The sequence below is a fragment of the Garra rufa genome, chromosome 24 (genome assembly GCF_049309525.1).
Source record: "Garra rufa chromosome 24, GarRuf1.0, whole genome shotgun sequence".
In the NCBI taxonomy this organism is placed as follows: Eukaryota; Metazoa; Chordata; class Actinopteri; order Cypriniformes; family Cyprinidae; genus Garra; species Garra rufa.
The window spans coordinates 31728913-31744887 of NC_133384.1; the positions used below are offsets into that span (position 1 = coordinate 31728913).

General features: G+C 32.4%; 1 protein-coding gene across 1 annotated transcript in view; it reads right to left on the reverse strand.

Annotated features, from left to right (window-relative positions):
* Positions 1-15975, reverse strand: part of tmeff1b (transmembrane protein with EGF-like and two follistatin-like domains 1b) — a 31391-nt gene that overhangs the window by 4245 nt on the left and 11171 nt on the right. Inside the window, exons 2-5 of the mRNA XM_073830850.1 lie at positions 12630-12739; positions 9508-9637; positions 7435-7461; positions 1189-1288 (exon numbers count right to left, since the gene is read on the reverse strand). Of these exons, the coding sequence (XP_073686951.1) occupies positions 1189-1288; positions 7435-7461; positions 9508-9637; positions 12630-12739 (367 nt within the window). The remainder of the gene's footprint in view (positions 1-1188; positions 1289-7434; positions 7462-9507; positions 9638-12629; positions 12740-15975) is intronic.

Below are 15975 nucleotides of genomic sequence, written 5' to 3' on the forward strand. Positions count from 1 at the left end.
TTTTATTTAATTACTAAAATAACTAAAACTAAAACTCAAAGCAAATATATATATTTATATATATATATATACTAAACCTAATAAAAAAAATAAAAAAAAACATTCAAAATTACAAAAACAGGCTTCCATAAATCAGGGTTATTTTTGTTACTTGAACTGAAAACTGGAACTGGAAAAAATACATATATTTTTTAAAAGAAATAAATTAAATAAATAAAAATTAAACTTAATTTAGGTAGTTGTCAAGGCAACATTTATAAATAAATAAAACTAAAACTGATAATAATAAAAAAAACTCAACAAAATTACAAAAATGGGCTTCCATAAGTCAGGGTTGTTATTGTTAACTAAAATACTAAAATAATAATAATTATTATTACATAAAAATTGTAAATTAATTAAAATTAAAATTAATTAAGGTAGTTGTTAAAACAACATTTCTCATTTTCATTAGGTTGAAGTACTAAAATAACAAAAACTAAAACTTAAATATATATATTTTTAAAAAACCTTAAACTAATAAGAAAATAAAATGCTCAACAAAATTACAAAAACCTAACAATGACATGAAAACAGAAAGTATAAAAAAAAACTAGTGAGTGACACAAAAATAAAATAAATTTTGTAACTAATAAGATGAGCTGTAAATCTCACCATACATCAATACTAAATCAATTGAGCATCCCTGTTAGAGCTGTCCTGTGTAATTGTCTCCCCCTGCTGGTTGATGTAATCTAACTCCAATTATCCGTAAGTGTTTCAGAGCTGACGCTGATTTTTTTTTTTTTTTCCCTGGGCACCTGAATCTCATGTCCTTGGAAGCTACAGCACTTCCTGGACTTAGTCCATACTGTTCATTAGCGCTTGGCAAGAAAATACATAAGTAACATGAACCAGGCAGAAAACTTCAGATACAAAAAAGTTTTGCAACGCTTCCCGTCTCATGGGAGTAATGTTATTTTCTCAGCTTTGATAGAACTGAAATCTTTCCAGCTTTCATGCTTTTATATTATACACAATGGTAGTTGTTTCCAATTTTGTAAATCAAAAAAACCTTCCTAGATTCATTACTTTAAAAAGCTGGCATGAACAAACACAGGACTCATTAATTAACAACTCCTGGATGCTCTCGTAAATCTGGCCGGACAACATGAGCAGACATCATAAAGGAATTAATGCGGCACGTACGAGTCCTCGTCCTCTGCGTCTTCATCACATTCGGCGCCGTACTTGCAGTTGCTGCATTTCGTGACTTTCTTGCCCGAATCTGTGCCTGATCCTTCATATTCTGTAAAACAGTTATTTTAAAAAAATACATTTAATTAAAGCATTTGCAATAGCACTGAAGAACACTGAATGACTGTTGCTGCCTTGTTTGTTTATTTATTTTTAACCTGTACTTAAGTAACTTTTTCAGCTGTTTTCCCCCTATTCGTCCTTCACAGCTGTCCATTAGATTAAACTTGTACAGAATTTACTTTTTAATTTAGAGTGTGTTGTGTTCACACTTGTAGTTTGGTTCGTTTGATTCATTTGGTCCGGATCAAAAAGGAAAATTATACATTTTGTCCTGTCTGCTTGGCGTTCACACTGGCATTTTGAAATATTGCAAAGGCATAGTGATACGTTCACAACCTGATTGCGATATAAACTTGCAATTATTGCAATTCTAAGAACATATCAATGTTTTTCCCCCCAAAATTAGACTTTAAAACTCGCAATTGTGAGAATTCAGAACTGCGACATATTTCTCAGAATTGTCAGATATAAACTGACAATTCTGACTTTTTTTCTAGCAAATTCGAGTTTATATCTCACAATTCTGTTTTTTTCTCATGCAATTTAGACATTTTCTCAGAACTGTGAGATATAAACTCGTAATTGCGAGGAAAAAAGTCAAAATACTAAGAAACAAACTTGCATTTGAGAGAAAAAAGTCAGAATTGCGAGTTTTAATCTTGCAATTCTGACTTTTTTCTAGCAAATTTGAGTTTATATCTTGCAAATCTGTCTTTTTCACGCAATTTTGACTTTTTATCAGAATTGTGAGATATAAACTCGCAATTGCGAGGAAAAAAGTCAAAATACTAAGATACAAACTTGCATTTGAGAGAAAAAAGTCAGAATTGCGAGTTTTAATCTTGCAATTCTGACTTTTTTCTAGCAAATTCGAGTTTATATCTTGCAAATCTGTCTTTTTCACGCAATTTTGACTTTTTATCAGAATTGTGAGATATAAACTCGCAATTGCGAGGAAAAAAGTCAAAATACTAAGATACAAACTTGCATTTGAGAGAAAAAAGTCAGAATTGCGAGTTTTAATCTTGCAATTCTGACTTTTTTCTAGCAAATTCGAGTTTATATCTTGCAAATCTGTCTTTTTCACGCAGTTTTGACTTTTTATCAGAATTGTGAGATATAAACTCGCAATTGCGAGGAAAAAAGTCAAAATACTAAGATACAAACTTGCATTTGAGAGAAAAAAGTCAGAATTGCGAGTTTTAATCTTGCAATTCTGACTTTTTTCTAGCAAATTCGAGTTTATATCTTGCAAATCTGTCTTTTTCACGCAGTTTTGACTTTTTATCAGAATTGTGAGATATAAACTCGCAATTGCGAGGAAAAAAGTCAAAATACTAAGATACAAACTTGCATTTGAGAGAAAAAAGTCAGAATTGCGAGTTTTAATCTTGCAATTCTGACTTTTTTCTAGCAAATTCGAGTTTATATCTTGCAAATCTGTCTTTTTCACGCAGTTTTGACTTTTTATCAGAATTGTGAGATATAAACTCGCAATTGCGAGGAAAAAAGTCAAAATACTAAGATACAAACTTGCATTTGAGAGAAAAAAGTCAGAATTGCGAGTTTTAATCTTGCAATTCTGACTTTTTTCTAGCAAATTTGAGTTTATATCTTGCAAATCTGTCTTTTTCACGCAATTTTGACTTTTTATCAGAATTGTGAGATATAAACTCGCAATTGCGAGGAAAAAAGTCAAAATACTAAGATACAAACTTGCATTTGAGAGAAAAAAGTCAGAATTGCGAGTTTTAATCTTGCAATTCTGACTTTTTTCTAGCAAATTCGAGTTTATATCTTGCAAATCTGTCTTTTTCACGCAGTTTTGACTTTTTATCAGAATTGTGAGATATAAACTCGCAATTGCGAGGAAAAAAGTCAAAATACTAAGATACAAACTTGCATTTGAGAGAAAAAAGTTAGAATTGCGAGTTTTAATCTTGCAATTCTGACTTTTTTCTAGCAAATTTGAGTTTATATCTTGCAAATCTGTCTTTTTCACGCAATTTTGACTTTTTATCAGAATTGTGAGATATAAACTCGCAATTGCGAGGAAAAAAGTCAAAATACTAAGAAACAAACTTGCATTTGAGAGAAAAAAGTCAGAATTGCGAGTTTTAATCTTGCAATTCTGACTTTTTTCTAGCAAATTTGAGTTTATATCTTGCAAATCTGTCTTTTTCACGCAGTTTTGACTTTTTATCAGAATTGTGAGATATAAACTCGCAATTGCGAGGAAAAAAGTCAAAATACTAAGATACAAACTTGCATTTGAGAGAAAAAAGTCAGAATTGCGAGTTTTAATCTTGCAATTCTGACTTTTTTCTAGCAAATTTGAGTTTATATCTTGCAAATCTGTCTTTTTCACGCAGTTTTGACTTTTTATCAGAATTGTGAGATATAAACTCGCAATTGCGAGGAAAAAAGTCAAAATACTAAGATACAAACTTGCATTTGAGAGAAAAAAGTCAGAATTGCGAGTTTTAATCTTGCAATTCTGACTTTTTTCTAGCAAATTCGAGTTTATATCTTGCAAATCTGTCTTTTTCACGCAGTTTTGACTTTTTATCAGAATTGTGAGATATAAACTCGCAATTGCGAGGAAAAAAGTCAAAATACTAAGATACAAACTTGCATTTGAGAGAAAAAAGTCAGAATTGCGAGTTTTAATCTTGCAATTCTGACTTTTTTCTAGCAAATTTGAGTTTATATCTTGCAAATCTGTCTTTTTCACGCAGTTTTGACTTTTTATCAGAATTGTGAGATATAAACTCGCAATTGCGAGGAAAAAAGTCAAAATACTAAGATACAAACTTGCATTTGAGAGAAAAAAGTCAGAATTGCGAGTTTTAATCTTGCAATTCTGACTTTTCTCTAGCAAATTCGAGTTTATATCTTGCAAATCTGTCTTTTTCACGCAATTTTGACTTTTTATCAGAATTGTGAGATATAAACTCGCAATTGCGAGAAAAAAGTCAGAATTGTGAGATATAAACTTGAATTTGCGAGAAAGTCAAAATTGCATTAAAAAAAATCAGAATTGCAAGATATAAACTTCCATTTGCGAGAAAAAAGTCAGAATTGCGAGGTTTAATCTTGCAAATCTGACTTTTTTGTTTCAAATGCAAGTTTGTATCTTACTTTCTTTTTTTTCTTGCAATTGCGAGTTTATATCTCACAATTCTGAGAAGTCAAAATTGCATGAAAAAAGTCTGAATTGCGGGATGTAGACTTGCAATTCTAAGAACAAATCAATGTTTTTTTACCCTCAAAATTGGACTTTATAACTCGCAATTGTGAGTTTATATCTCAATTCTGTTAAAAAAAGTCAGAATTGCGATACAAACTCATAATTCTGACTTTTTTATATAGAAATGTGAGATATAAACTTGCAATTGTAAGTTATAAAGTCTGACTTTTTTCTCTCATGCAAGTTTATATCTCAGAATTACAAGATATAAACTCGAATTTGCGAGACAAAACGTCAGAATTACGTTTTTTCATGCTATTTTGACTTTTTCTCAGAATTGTGAGATATAAACAAGCAATCACGAGAAAAAGTGAAAATTGCATAAAAAATCAGAATTGCAAGATATAAACTCACATTTGTGAGAAAGTCAGAATTGCTTTATAACTCACAATTTGAAGTTAATATCACGCAATTCTGACTTTCTTTCTTGCAATTGTTAACGTTTATCACATAATTCTGAGTTAGAATTCTAAGTTTATATTGCAATTCTGACTTCAATTCTCAGAATTGTGAGTTTATATGTCAAAATTTTATAAAAAGAGTTTGTATCACTCAATTCTCAAATTGTGAAAAGTCTCAATTCTGACTTTTTTCTCTCAAATGCAAGTTTGTGTCTCACAATTCTGACTTTTTTTCTAGCAAATTCGAGTTTATATCTCACAATTCTGTTTTTTTCTCATGCAATTTAGACATTTTCTCAGAACTGTGAGATATAAACTCGTAATTGCGAGGAAAAAAGTCAAAATACTAAGATACAAACTTGCATTTGAGAGAAAAAAGTCAGAATTGCGAGTTTTAATCTTGCAATTCTGACTTTTTTCTAGCAAATTCGAGTTTATATCTTGCAAATCTGTCTTTTTTCACGCAATTTTGACTTTTTATCAGAATTGTGAGATAATAACTCGCAATTGCAAGGAAAAAAGTCAGAATTGTGAGATATAAACTTGAATTTGCAAGAAAAAGTCAAAATTGCATTAAAAAAATCTGAATTGCAAGATATAAACTTCCATTTGCGAGAAAAAAGTCAGAATTGCGAGGTTTAATCTTGCAAATCTGACTTTTTTGTTTCAAATGCAAGTTTGTATCTTACTTTCTTTTTTTTCTTGCAATTGCGAGTTTATATCTCACAATTCTGAGAAGTCAAAATTGCATGAAAAAAGTCAGAATTGCGGGATGTAGACTTGCAATTCTAAGAACAAATCAATGTTTTTTTACCCTCAAAATTGGACTTTATAACTCGCAATTGTGAGTTTATATCTCAATTCTGTTAAAAAAAAGTCAGAATTGCGATACAAACTCATAATTCTGACTTTTTTATATAGAAATGTGAGATATAAACTTGCAAATGTTATAAAGTTATACACCTGACACCAGTTATAAAGTCAGAATTGCGAAATAAAAACTTTTTTATCAAATTCTGACTTTTTTCTCTCATGCAAGTTTATATCTCAGAATTACAAGATATAAACTCGAATTTGCGAGACAAAACGTCAGAATTACGTTTTTTTCATGCTATTTTGACTTTTTCTCAGAGTTGTGAGATATAAACAAGCAATCACGAGAAAAAGTGAAAATTGCATAAAAAAATCAGAATTGCAAGATATAAACTCACATTTGTGAGAAAGTCAGAATTGCTTTATAACTCAAAATTTGAAGTTTATATCACGCAATTCTGACTTTCTTTCTTGCAATTGTTAACGTTTATCACATAATTCTGAGTTAGAATTCTAAGTTTATATTGCAATTCTGACTTCAATTCTCAGAATTGTGAGTTTATATGTCAAAATTTTATAAAAAGAGTTTGTATCACTCAATTCTCAAATTGTGAAAAGTCTCAATTCTGACTTTTTTCTCTCAAATGCAAGTTTGTGTCTCACAATTCTGACTTTTTTCTCACAGTTTTGAGAAAAAGTCAAAATTGCATGAAAAATGTTTGAATTGCGGGATATAAACTTATATAAAGTCCAATTTTGAGGGGAAAAACACTGATTTTTTTTTAGAACTGCAAGTATAGAACCTTTTTTTATTGTATATTCAGTGGCAAAAAGGGCCTTCCATATTATAATGATATCATTATTGGGCATTTGATTTTTGTTATACTAAATTACAAATTGTTCAAAGAAATAACAAATGACTTCTTTAAGTCTTAGGGAAAAAAACACTATAATATATTTAATATATGTAATAGTTTACATTTTGTTTATGATTATAATTATTATAAACATCTTTATTAATATTATTTAATATATCTCATATATAATTTGTGCTCTGCATTTCACCCATCCAAGTGCACACACAGCACTCAGTATTATATAAAATTGTTGTATATAACTTCATACATTCAATACTTATACATACTTATATATACTATTATGAAATCCTGAAGGGAGCAAGCCTAAAATGGAGAAATTACCAAAACCTTTTAGAATTTACTCTTTAAACAAGACTGATTGTTTAAAAAAAATGTAAATGTACGATTAAAAATACTCAGTGGCATAGCATAGATTTCAGAAGTGACCGCTGAGCGAGTACATACTCAGCAGCACTTGAGTTGCGTTCCTGCAGTGGTCTGTAATTTGCTGTAATGACAGCTCTAAAGCCTTCATCTTTAAAACCCGCACCAGGGGAGGTTCAAACCCAGCGCAGCGCGGGGTCACTCTTTTATCACAGAACTGGCAACTTCAGCACGACAGGGCTAAAAATAACCTCAGACGGCATGTTTTGGCTGATCTACAGCGCTCTGGAGTGATGGGAGGTGACCTGCTTCTGGGATAATTTGAAGTCTGTAGGTCAAAATCCTAGAAAGGACTACATTCCAGTTTCCCTGATATTACCCTTCCTGCTGTATGGTCAGAAAATAAAAATATGAGGAAAAGAAAACAAACCTCCGTCTCCAGATCCCGAGCTGCTATCTGAAACAAAAGAAAAGCATGTAGGACTAATTATAACTTTCCATTTATAAATACATCAATATATGTCAAGAGTTCATACAGTGGTAGCAGCGGCGCAGCTGTCAGAGTCTTTGTATTATGTATTATTAACATGCATATCAAATTATTATGAGCCATGGCATGTAATTTGTGGATGAAAAGTAATCATGAGATTAATTAGAGCTAAAAATAAAGGTTGTCATGTATCAGATCACACACTGATCTTTAGAGTCTGTAATATAAAGCCTCTTCATATACACAGCATGTTAAAATACCATTTCTGGACCTCAAAAATCAATCTCATTTGCAAACGTACTTCATCTTTATGTCTCTTGATGGCAATTTTCCGTCAATTAGAGGCCCATCAAAAATGTATACTAAATAAAATCAGATGAAATTAACTTTTATTTGAATAAATATCTTAATAATGTGCACAGTTCATATACAAATAAATATATAACAGATAGAATCATGGAATCCAATCATAAAAATGGAATTTACTGTATAATGTGCAATGTCACTTAATTTGCCTAATTTTGGATTTAAAAAATATTAAAATGAGGTAAATCTAAATGCGATATGGAGTAGTGTCTGTGAATATTACACTAAAAATATTAAACTGTGAAAATACTATTTAAATATGAGTCCTGTCTTTTTTGTGTTCTCAGTTTAACTTAAAGAAACTGTAACAGAAATTATTTGAATAAAATAAATCATTTAGAGATACTTCTGATTATTAAAATTTAATGATGGAAAACAGAATTTAGTATATAAAGAACTGATTTGAGAAAAATTTGAGAAAAAAGGTCTTTTTTTTGTTAATAAATTGCTGTTAAATTGTGTATGTTTCATGATTTTAATTAACTGGGCATGCTTTTTGATTAATACAATTTTTAATTTTACCAATAAAACAGATTTTAGAAAAATCTAAATGGGAAAAAAAATTAACAGAAAAAAATGGAATTTGAAAAAACAAAAAACAAAAACAGAATTTGGGAAAAAATAAAAGAGATTCCATAGGGCCCTAATAAAAATGTATTTTATTTAATTAATGTACAAAATGCAATCATGGTCCAAAATGATGAAAAATGTCACTGAAAATGACAGAAATACCCCTGAAATTCATAATGAATATGTGGGGCATATATACACACACACACATATATATATATATATATATGGGTCAAAGACAAAAAGGGTTTTAGTATAAAAACAATAAGTGTAATTCTGCTTTAAATAAATATTAAATATTAAAAAGTTTTCTGTTTAATTTAATTGCATTTTTGTTTTTCTGAGCAAAAAATAAATATATATTTTTTTTATTTATAAAAGACACCCACTAAAATGTAATTCAGTGTAACAATCTAGTCAGGCATATTTACAACAAAAATCAATTTATGACATATTAAATGACAAATTACTTTCACCATAAATACTAATTAGTTGTAATTCTACTTTTTTTTTTTAATTTGCCACTTCCCAGGTTTGCCTATGTGTCAGTAAGATTGTTTTTACTCATTTAAAATTGAATATGCTTTAATATGCTTATTCTTTTTTTTATATATATATATATATATATATTCTTTTATATATTTTAATATGTACAAGTCAGTATAAGCATGTGGTTTGAAATTTTACTTAATTTTGTTTGACACTAAATGACAATGTAATATTATTTTAACCAAATTTTGACAACTTGAAAATTTCAAATTAAGATTTAAAACCTTAAAAATAGACACTTTACTTAAATTTAATGTGCTTTCTATAGACATAAAATCACTTTTGTAAATTTATTTTGTCTTGGACATCTTAATGTCTTTGACCCATATATATATATGTAATAACTGAATTCACACCAGTCACCACAAAAAGTCAACATCTCAGATCGATCCTGATTGTTGCAGCATCTTAAAAAAATGTTCTTGTCTGACTTGTTCTAATAAAACGTGCACAGTCAGTGTAATATGAACTAAGACAGAAGATGTTAGGTTTACATTTCAGGAAGCGGAGGAGACGATCTGGACTCACCAGGATAGCATGGGCCCTCAGAGGCCAGAGAGATGGGTCTCTGCTGGGTACAGGCTGCTTGTTTCAGATAGCACTCGTTCTGATAGGTGTCTCCGTTTGTACCGCACACGGGGATGTAGTTTTTAGAGCACTGCGGCAAACACAATACATGTGGGAGGCTTCTCAGATACAGCGAGAAAATTGGTGGTTTTGAATGCAGTATTGAATTCAGCCACTTCAGATTTTTCACATTAATATGTTTGAGAGAGCTCACTGATCAATGAGGGGGAAAATGAATGCAGGTAAATGCTAAAGCATTGATTTAGGGTTATAATTTTGAGAGGTTTCCTGAAGCACAGTTGTAGAAAAATCACAATGTTCAACGATTTTTCTAGTGTACTTCACCTAAAAAAGAAAATGTGCTGAGAATGGGCTCAACCTCAGGATGTCCAAGATGTAGATGAGTTTGTTTCTTCATCAGATTTGGAAAATGTAGCACTGGGTCCACTGTAGTGAATGGGTGCCGTCAGAATGAGAGTCTAAACAGCTGTTAAAAACATCACAATAATCCACAAGCAATCCACACCATCAATTGAAGTCCTGAGATGTGAAAAGCTGTGTATTTGTAAGAAGAAAAATCATAATTAATATGTTTTTAACTGTAAACCATCATTTCTGGTTAAAATATAAAAGTCCATAATCCATAATAACGCTTCCTTCAGTGAAAAAAAAACATCCTCTATTTTTCTCTCACATCAATATCCACCAACATATGCTTGTAACCTGTGCATATTTCTCTTATGATTCTGAGAATTGCATGATATAAACTCACAATTGCGAGTTATAAAGTCAGAAATGCATGATATAAACTCATAATTGTGAGTTATAGTCAGAATTACGAAATATAAACTCACATTTCTGACGTTTTTTCCTAGAATTGCGTGATATAAACTCAGAATTGCGAGTTATAAAGTCAGAAATGCATGATATAAACTCATAATTGTGAGTTGTAGTCAGAATTGCGAAATATAAACTCACAATTCTGACGTTTTTCCTCAGATTTGCGTGATATAAACTCATAATTGCGAGTTATAAAATCAGAAATGCATGATATAAACTCATAATTGTGAGTTGTAGTCAGAATTGTGAAATATAAACTCACAATTCTGACGTTTTTTCCTAGAATTGCGTGATATAAACTCACAATTGTCAGTTATAAAGTCAGAAATGCATGATATAAACTCATAATTGTGAGTTGTAGTCAGAATTGGAAAATATAAACTCACAATTCTGACGTTTTTTCTTAGAATTGCGTGATATAAACTCACAATTGTGAGTTATAAAGTCAGAATTGAGAGATATAAACTCACAGTTCTGAAGTCTTTTCCTCAGAATTGCGTGATATAACTTCACAATTGTGAGTTATAAAATCAGAAATGCATGATATAAACTCATAATTGTGAGTTATAGTCAGAATTGCAAAATATAAATCACAATTCTGACGTTTTTTCTTAGAATTGCGTGATATAAACTCGCAATTGCGTGTTATAAAGTCAGAATTGAGAGATATAAACTCATAAGTGCGAGTTATAAAGTCAGAATTGTGAGATATAAACTGATTTATACTACAGGGCCGTTGAATGCTTGAATCTGATTGGCTGACGAACGTTCTAGAGGTGTGCATTATATTCAGGGATACGCACGGCGAACGTAGTTCCAGGCAGCTTTAGACCGCAGTGCATGTCTATATCACTTCGCCATACGATTTCAGTTATTTCAAAGGTCCTTACAGCCCAAAACAGCAAAATAACTAAAACCCACAATGACACTGGCCAAACTAATAAATACAGTAAACATCAGGATAAAAACGACATATTATTTCCATGTTTTTTTCCACAATATATTACGTTTTATTATGTACGGAAAGCACAAACTTTATTTCTCTCGCCCTCTCTCACTCACCTCACAGACGCACACACATAACGTTACAGTTTGCACTCGCGTTAGCATTCGCACTAATGTTGTTAGCGCTGCTCTGACGATTAACAACTTAAAAACGACATGACAGCTCTCACACGCGAGGTAACAACGGCGTGGTCTTGAAGAAAATTAACTTAAAGTTTAACTGTTAGGAGAGACGATGCTGCCAGTCACCCTTGAGAGACACAGACGTGAGAGAGGTAAAGTCATACACTTAGTTTCTCTCCCTCACTCTTTCCGTCTGTCTGCTTGTCTGTCGGTCTGTCTAAACTTCATTATTAACTGCATTAAGTTTGCTATCAACGGCTCAAGCGTCGTTACTAGTTCTAAAATGACGTTTTGGAACTAGCAACGAAGCTGTTGAATGAGCTGCGTAAGAAATTAATCCTACTCACAATAGCGTTTCAAGGATAAAAACGGGACGAATGTCTTGAAATATATCATTTGATCGATGTCTTGAAGTGTGGTAACTGTAGTATAAGCGGAATAATTGACTTCGGTCCGTAGACGCTTCGCGTCGTGACCGCATCACCACCTCGGGTGTGCATTATTTTCTAAGAATTCTACGTCCCGTCGTCAATTATTCCTTACATATAAAATTGCATTATATAAACTCACAATTGCAAGTTATGGCCAAAATACAAGTCCATAATCCATAATATCGCTTCCTTCAGTGAAAAAAAAAAAAACAGCCTCTATTTTTCTCACATCAATGTTCACCAACATATGCTTGTAATCTGTGCATATTTCTCTTCTGATTCAGATGAGACTACTTTATTACCGGAAAAAAAATATTATGGACAGAGGACTCGTAAATTAGCCAGAATCAATGGTTTCGAAGCTAAAAACATCTAAATTATGCATTTGTTTCTTACAAACACTCAGATTTTTTACTTCTTAGGACATTATTTGATGTTCTGGAGTCATGTGGATTATTGTGATGTTTTTGTTTGGAATCTCATTCTGAAGGCACCCATTCACTGCAGAGGATCCATTAGTGAGCAACTGATGTAATGCTACATTTCTCCAAATCTGTTCCCATGAGGAAACAAACTCATCAACATCTCGGATTGCCTGAGGGCAAGTAGTTTCAGTGAATTTTCTGAAGGATTTGTTTCATAAAAGCAATGAACAGCATTAAAAAGTAATCAAAAAAGTTATACCTGAAACTGGCATACGCATTTGATGTCACCGCCGTTGTTTTGGCAGATGCCATTGTAACGGCACGTGGTGGCGTCACACACACGCAGGTCGCTCTTCTTCTCTGACAGATCTGACAAGACAAAACAGAGACTGATTGAACACCAAACATTTACAAACTTGTTGATCTTGATCATATTGCAAGGTATAAAACCATTTTTACTTATATGCTTGTTTCTCTCAACTTTTCTAATGGAGCAAAAAACACGGCATTTTTACACCACAAAATGAACTAAAATGAATACTTTTTCCTGTCAGAATTGCATGGTAAATATATGTTTTATCTAACTTATTCAGGACTGGACTGCCAATGGTGGCCTCTCAAAATACAAGAAGTTCAGGTGGCCAACAAATGTGTTTAATGAGTCTAAATGTGGTTATGCTGTGTTAATGGGGGTCCATATGAGGGTCCATCCGTATACCATAAACGAACCTTCTGTATCTGGAACCAGGAAGTTAATTTAAAGTTAAAACTCTAGTCCAGGATCAGCTTCATCCACCCATTATCAAAGCTGTGAAACGCACTGATCTGAAATCAGACTGCGGCCTAGGAAGCAGCTGTACAGAGCATGTGTCCAACAGCTGTCAGCAGTCAACTGTCATTCATATTTTAGACCACTAGCTGTGAGTATGAAGCCTATTAACAAAAATTAAACAAGGCTGGGTCCTCCATCTGACACACAGCTGGGGCTGACAAACCTTTGAGACAGGGATCAAGAAATTGTTCACCCAAGAATGAAGGGCATGTCATTATTTATTTACTCTCATGTTGTTTTAAACCTATGGAAGCCCAATTCCGCCACTGAGTCAGAATTGTAAAATATATACTCACAATAATGACAATTTTTCTCAGAATTGCAAGATATAAAACACAATTCTGATGTTTTTTTTCTCAGAATTGTGTGATATAAACTGATCCTGACTTTTTCCCTCCGAATTGTGTGATATAAATTCACAATATTTGAGTTATAGTCAGAATTGCAAGATATAAACTCAAATCTGACATTTTTTATTGGAATTGCATCTTATAAACTCACAATTGCGAGTTATAAAGTCAGAATTGCGAGATATAAACTCACAAATTTGATGTTTTTCCTCAGAATTGTGTGATATAAACTCACAATTGCGAGTTATAAAGTCAGAATTGCGAGATATAAACTCACAAATTTGATGTTTTTCCTCAGAATTGTGATATAAAAAGCCTACAACTGCAAGTTATAAAGTCAGAATTGCAAAATATAAAACACAATTCTGATGTTTTTTTTCTCAGAATTGTGTGATATAAACTGATCCTGACTTTTTTCCCTCCGAATTGTGTGATATAAATTCACAATATTTGAGTTATAGTCAGAATTGCAAGATATAAACTCAAATCTGACATTTTTTATTGGAATTGCATCTTATAAACTCCCAATTGCGAGTTATAAAGTCAGAATTGCGAGATATAAACTCACAAATTTGATGTTTTTCCTCAGAATTGTGTGATATAAACTCACAACTGCGAGTTATAAAGTCAGAATTGCAAAATATAAAACACAATTCTGAAGTTTTTTTCTCAGAATTGCATTATAAACTCAAAATCCTGACTTTTTTCTCTCAGAATTGTGTGATATAAATGTACAATTGCAAGTTATAGTCAGAATTGCAAGATATAAACTTAAATCTGACATTTTTTTCTCAGAATTGCAATGTATAAACTCACAATTCAGACTTTTTTAAGAATTGCATGGCAAACTCACAATTGTGTCTTATAAAGTCAGAATTGCGAGATATAAACTCACAAATCTGACGTTTTTTATCAGAATTGCGTGATATAAACTTACAATTCTGACTTTTTTGAGGGATTGAGGGATATAAACTCAAAATTGCAAATTATAAAGCCAACTGCAAGAAAAAAACTCACAATTCTGACCTTTTCTCAGAAATGTGTGATATAAACTCACAATTGCGAGTTATAAAGTCAAAATTGCGAGATCTAAATTCAGAATTCTGACTTTTTTTTCAAAAATGCGTGACAAACTTTTTTTCTTCTCAAAATTGATATATAAACTCAATTTGCAATTCTGACTTTTTCTCTCACAATTCTGACTTAACTCCCAATTGTGTTATAAAGTGTTATAAATTTGCGTGTTTACATTTTGCAGTTATAACTTTATATCTCACAACTGCAAGTTTACTTCTCGCGATTTTGAGAAAAAAGTCAGAATTGTGAGATAAAAAGTCGCAATTACCTTAATTTGAAAAAAATAAATTTGTGCATAATAGTCAAGTGGTAGTAATATTACACTTTTTTTCTTAATTCACTGTTTTTAAATGAATGAAAACAAAGCACTTCAAAGCAAGCTAGGCGGCCTCTAATAACAATTCTCGCCATTATCCTCAGGATATGAATGAAGATTTCATATAAATTAAGAACAAAGCACCACAAAGCCATGCAAATAGAGGGCAGCGGGCGGCTGTAACCCTCGTGTAAATGCAGGCAGATGAGACGAGGCGCAAGACAGCCCGTTAATGAGGAGCAGACACTTAAAGCCACTACAGACGCTTCCTGGCATTCGGCCGAGGCGCGCTTGCATTTGGAAAACTGCTCGAATGCTGCGGCCACAGAATCCCGGCCAAGTGGTTTTGGAGAAATGAAGTGCTCCAGATCAAACCAATGCACAGACTTCAGACAAGAGAAGTTTGGAGGAGCAGCTTGAGAAGTTAATTAATAAGGCTGTTTAAATGAGATGAGAGGTTAATCTGTGGAGGTGTTAAAGTGCTGTGATAAATGATGTGTTGGGCCTGGCACCTGTGGGAATAGACCGACTGATAATAAGTACACTGTTAGAGCGAGCTGGATTTCACAGCATGAGTACAGTAATGCCTTTACAGTGTTCTTAAAGGGATAGTCTTACCCTAAATAGACAGCAACGCAACCGACACGTTCAAAAGGCCCAGAAATGCTCAGAAAACTCTTGAATTTCATCAAAAATATCTTAATTTGTGTTCTAAAGATGAACAAAGGTCTTACGGTTTGGAATGACATGAGGGTGAGGAAGTGATGACAGAATTTTCATTTTTGGGTGAACTATCCTTTTAAGTTTGTTGTGAAAAATGCCAACCGATAAGGCCGAACCTTCACATTAAGCCTCATTCAACTCCTAGTCCCGTCATGGGACGTTTCTTAAACGTCCCTCATCTGAACTGACCCTTTTCCAACTGCACATCTCCAAACAAACACAGAGCACAATGTGTGCGGGGCAGAAATGGGGCAGAGGGGAGACCCAGATCTCACACTGAGCAAAGATAATCAGAGCAGCCATGGAA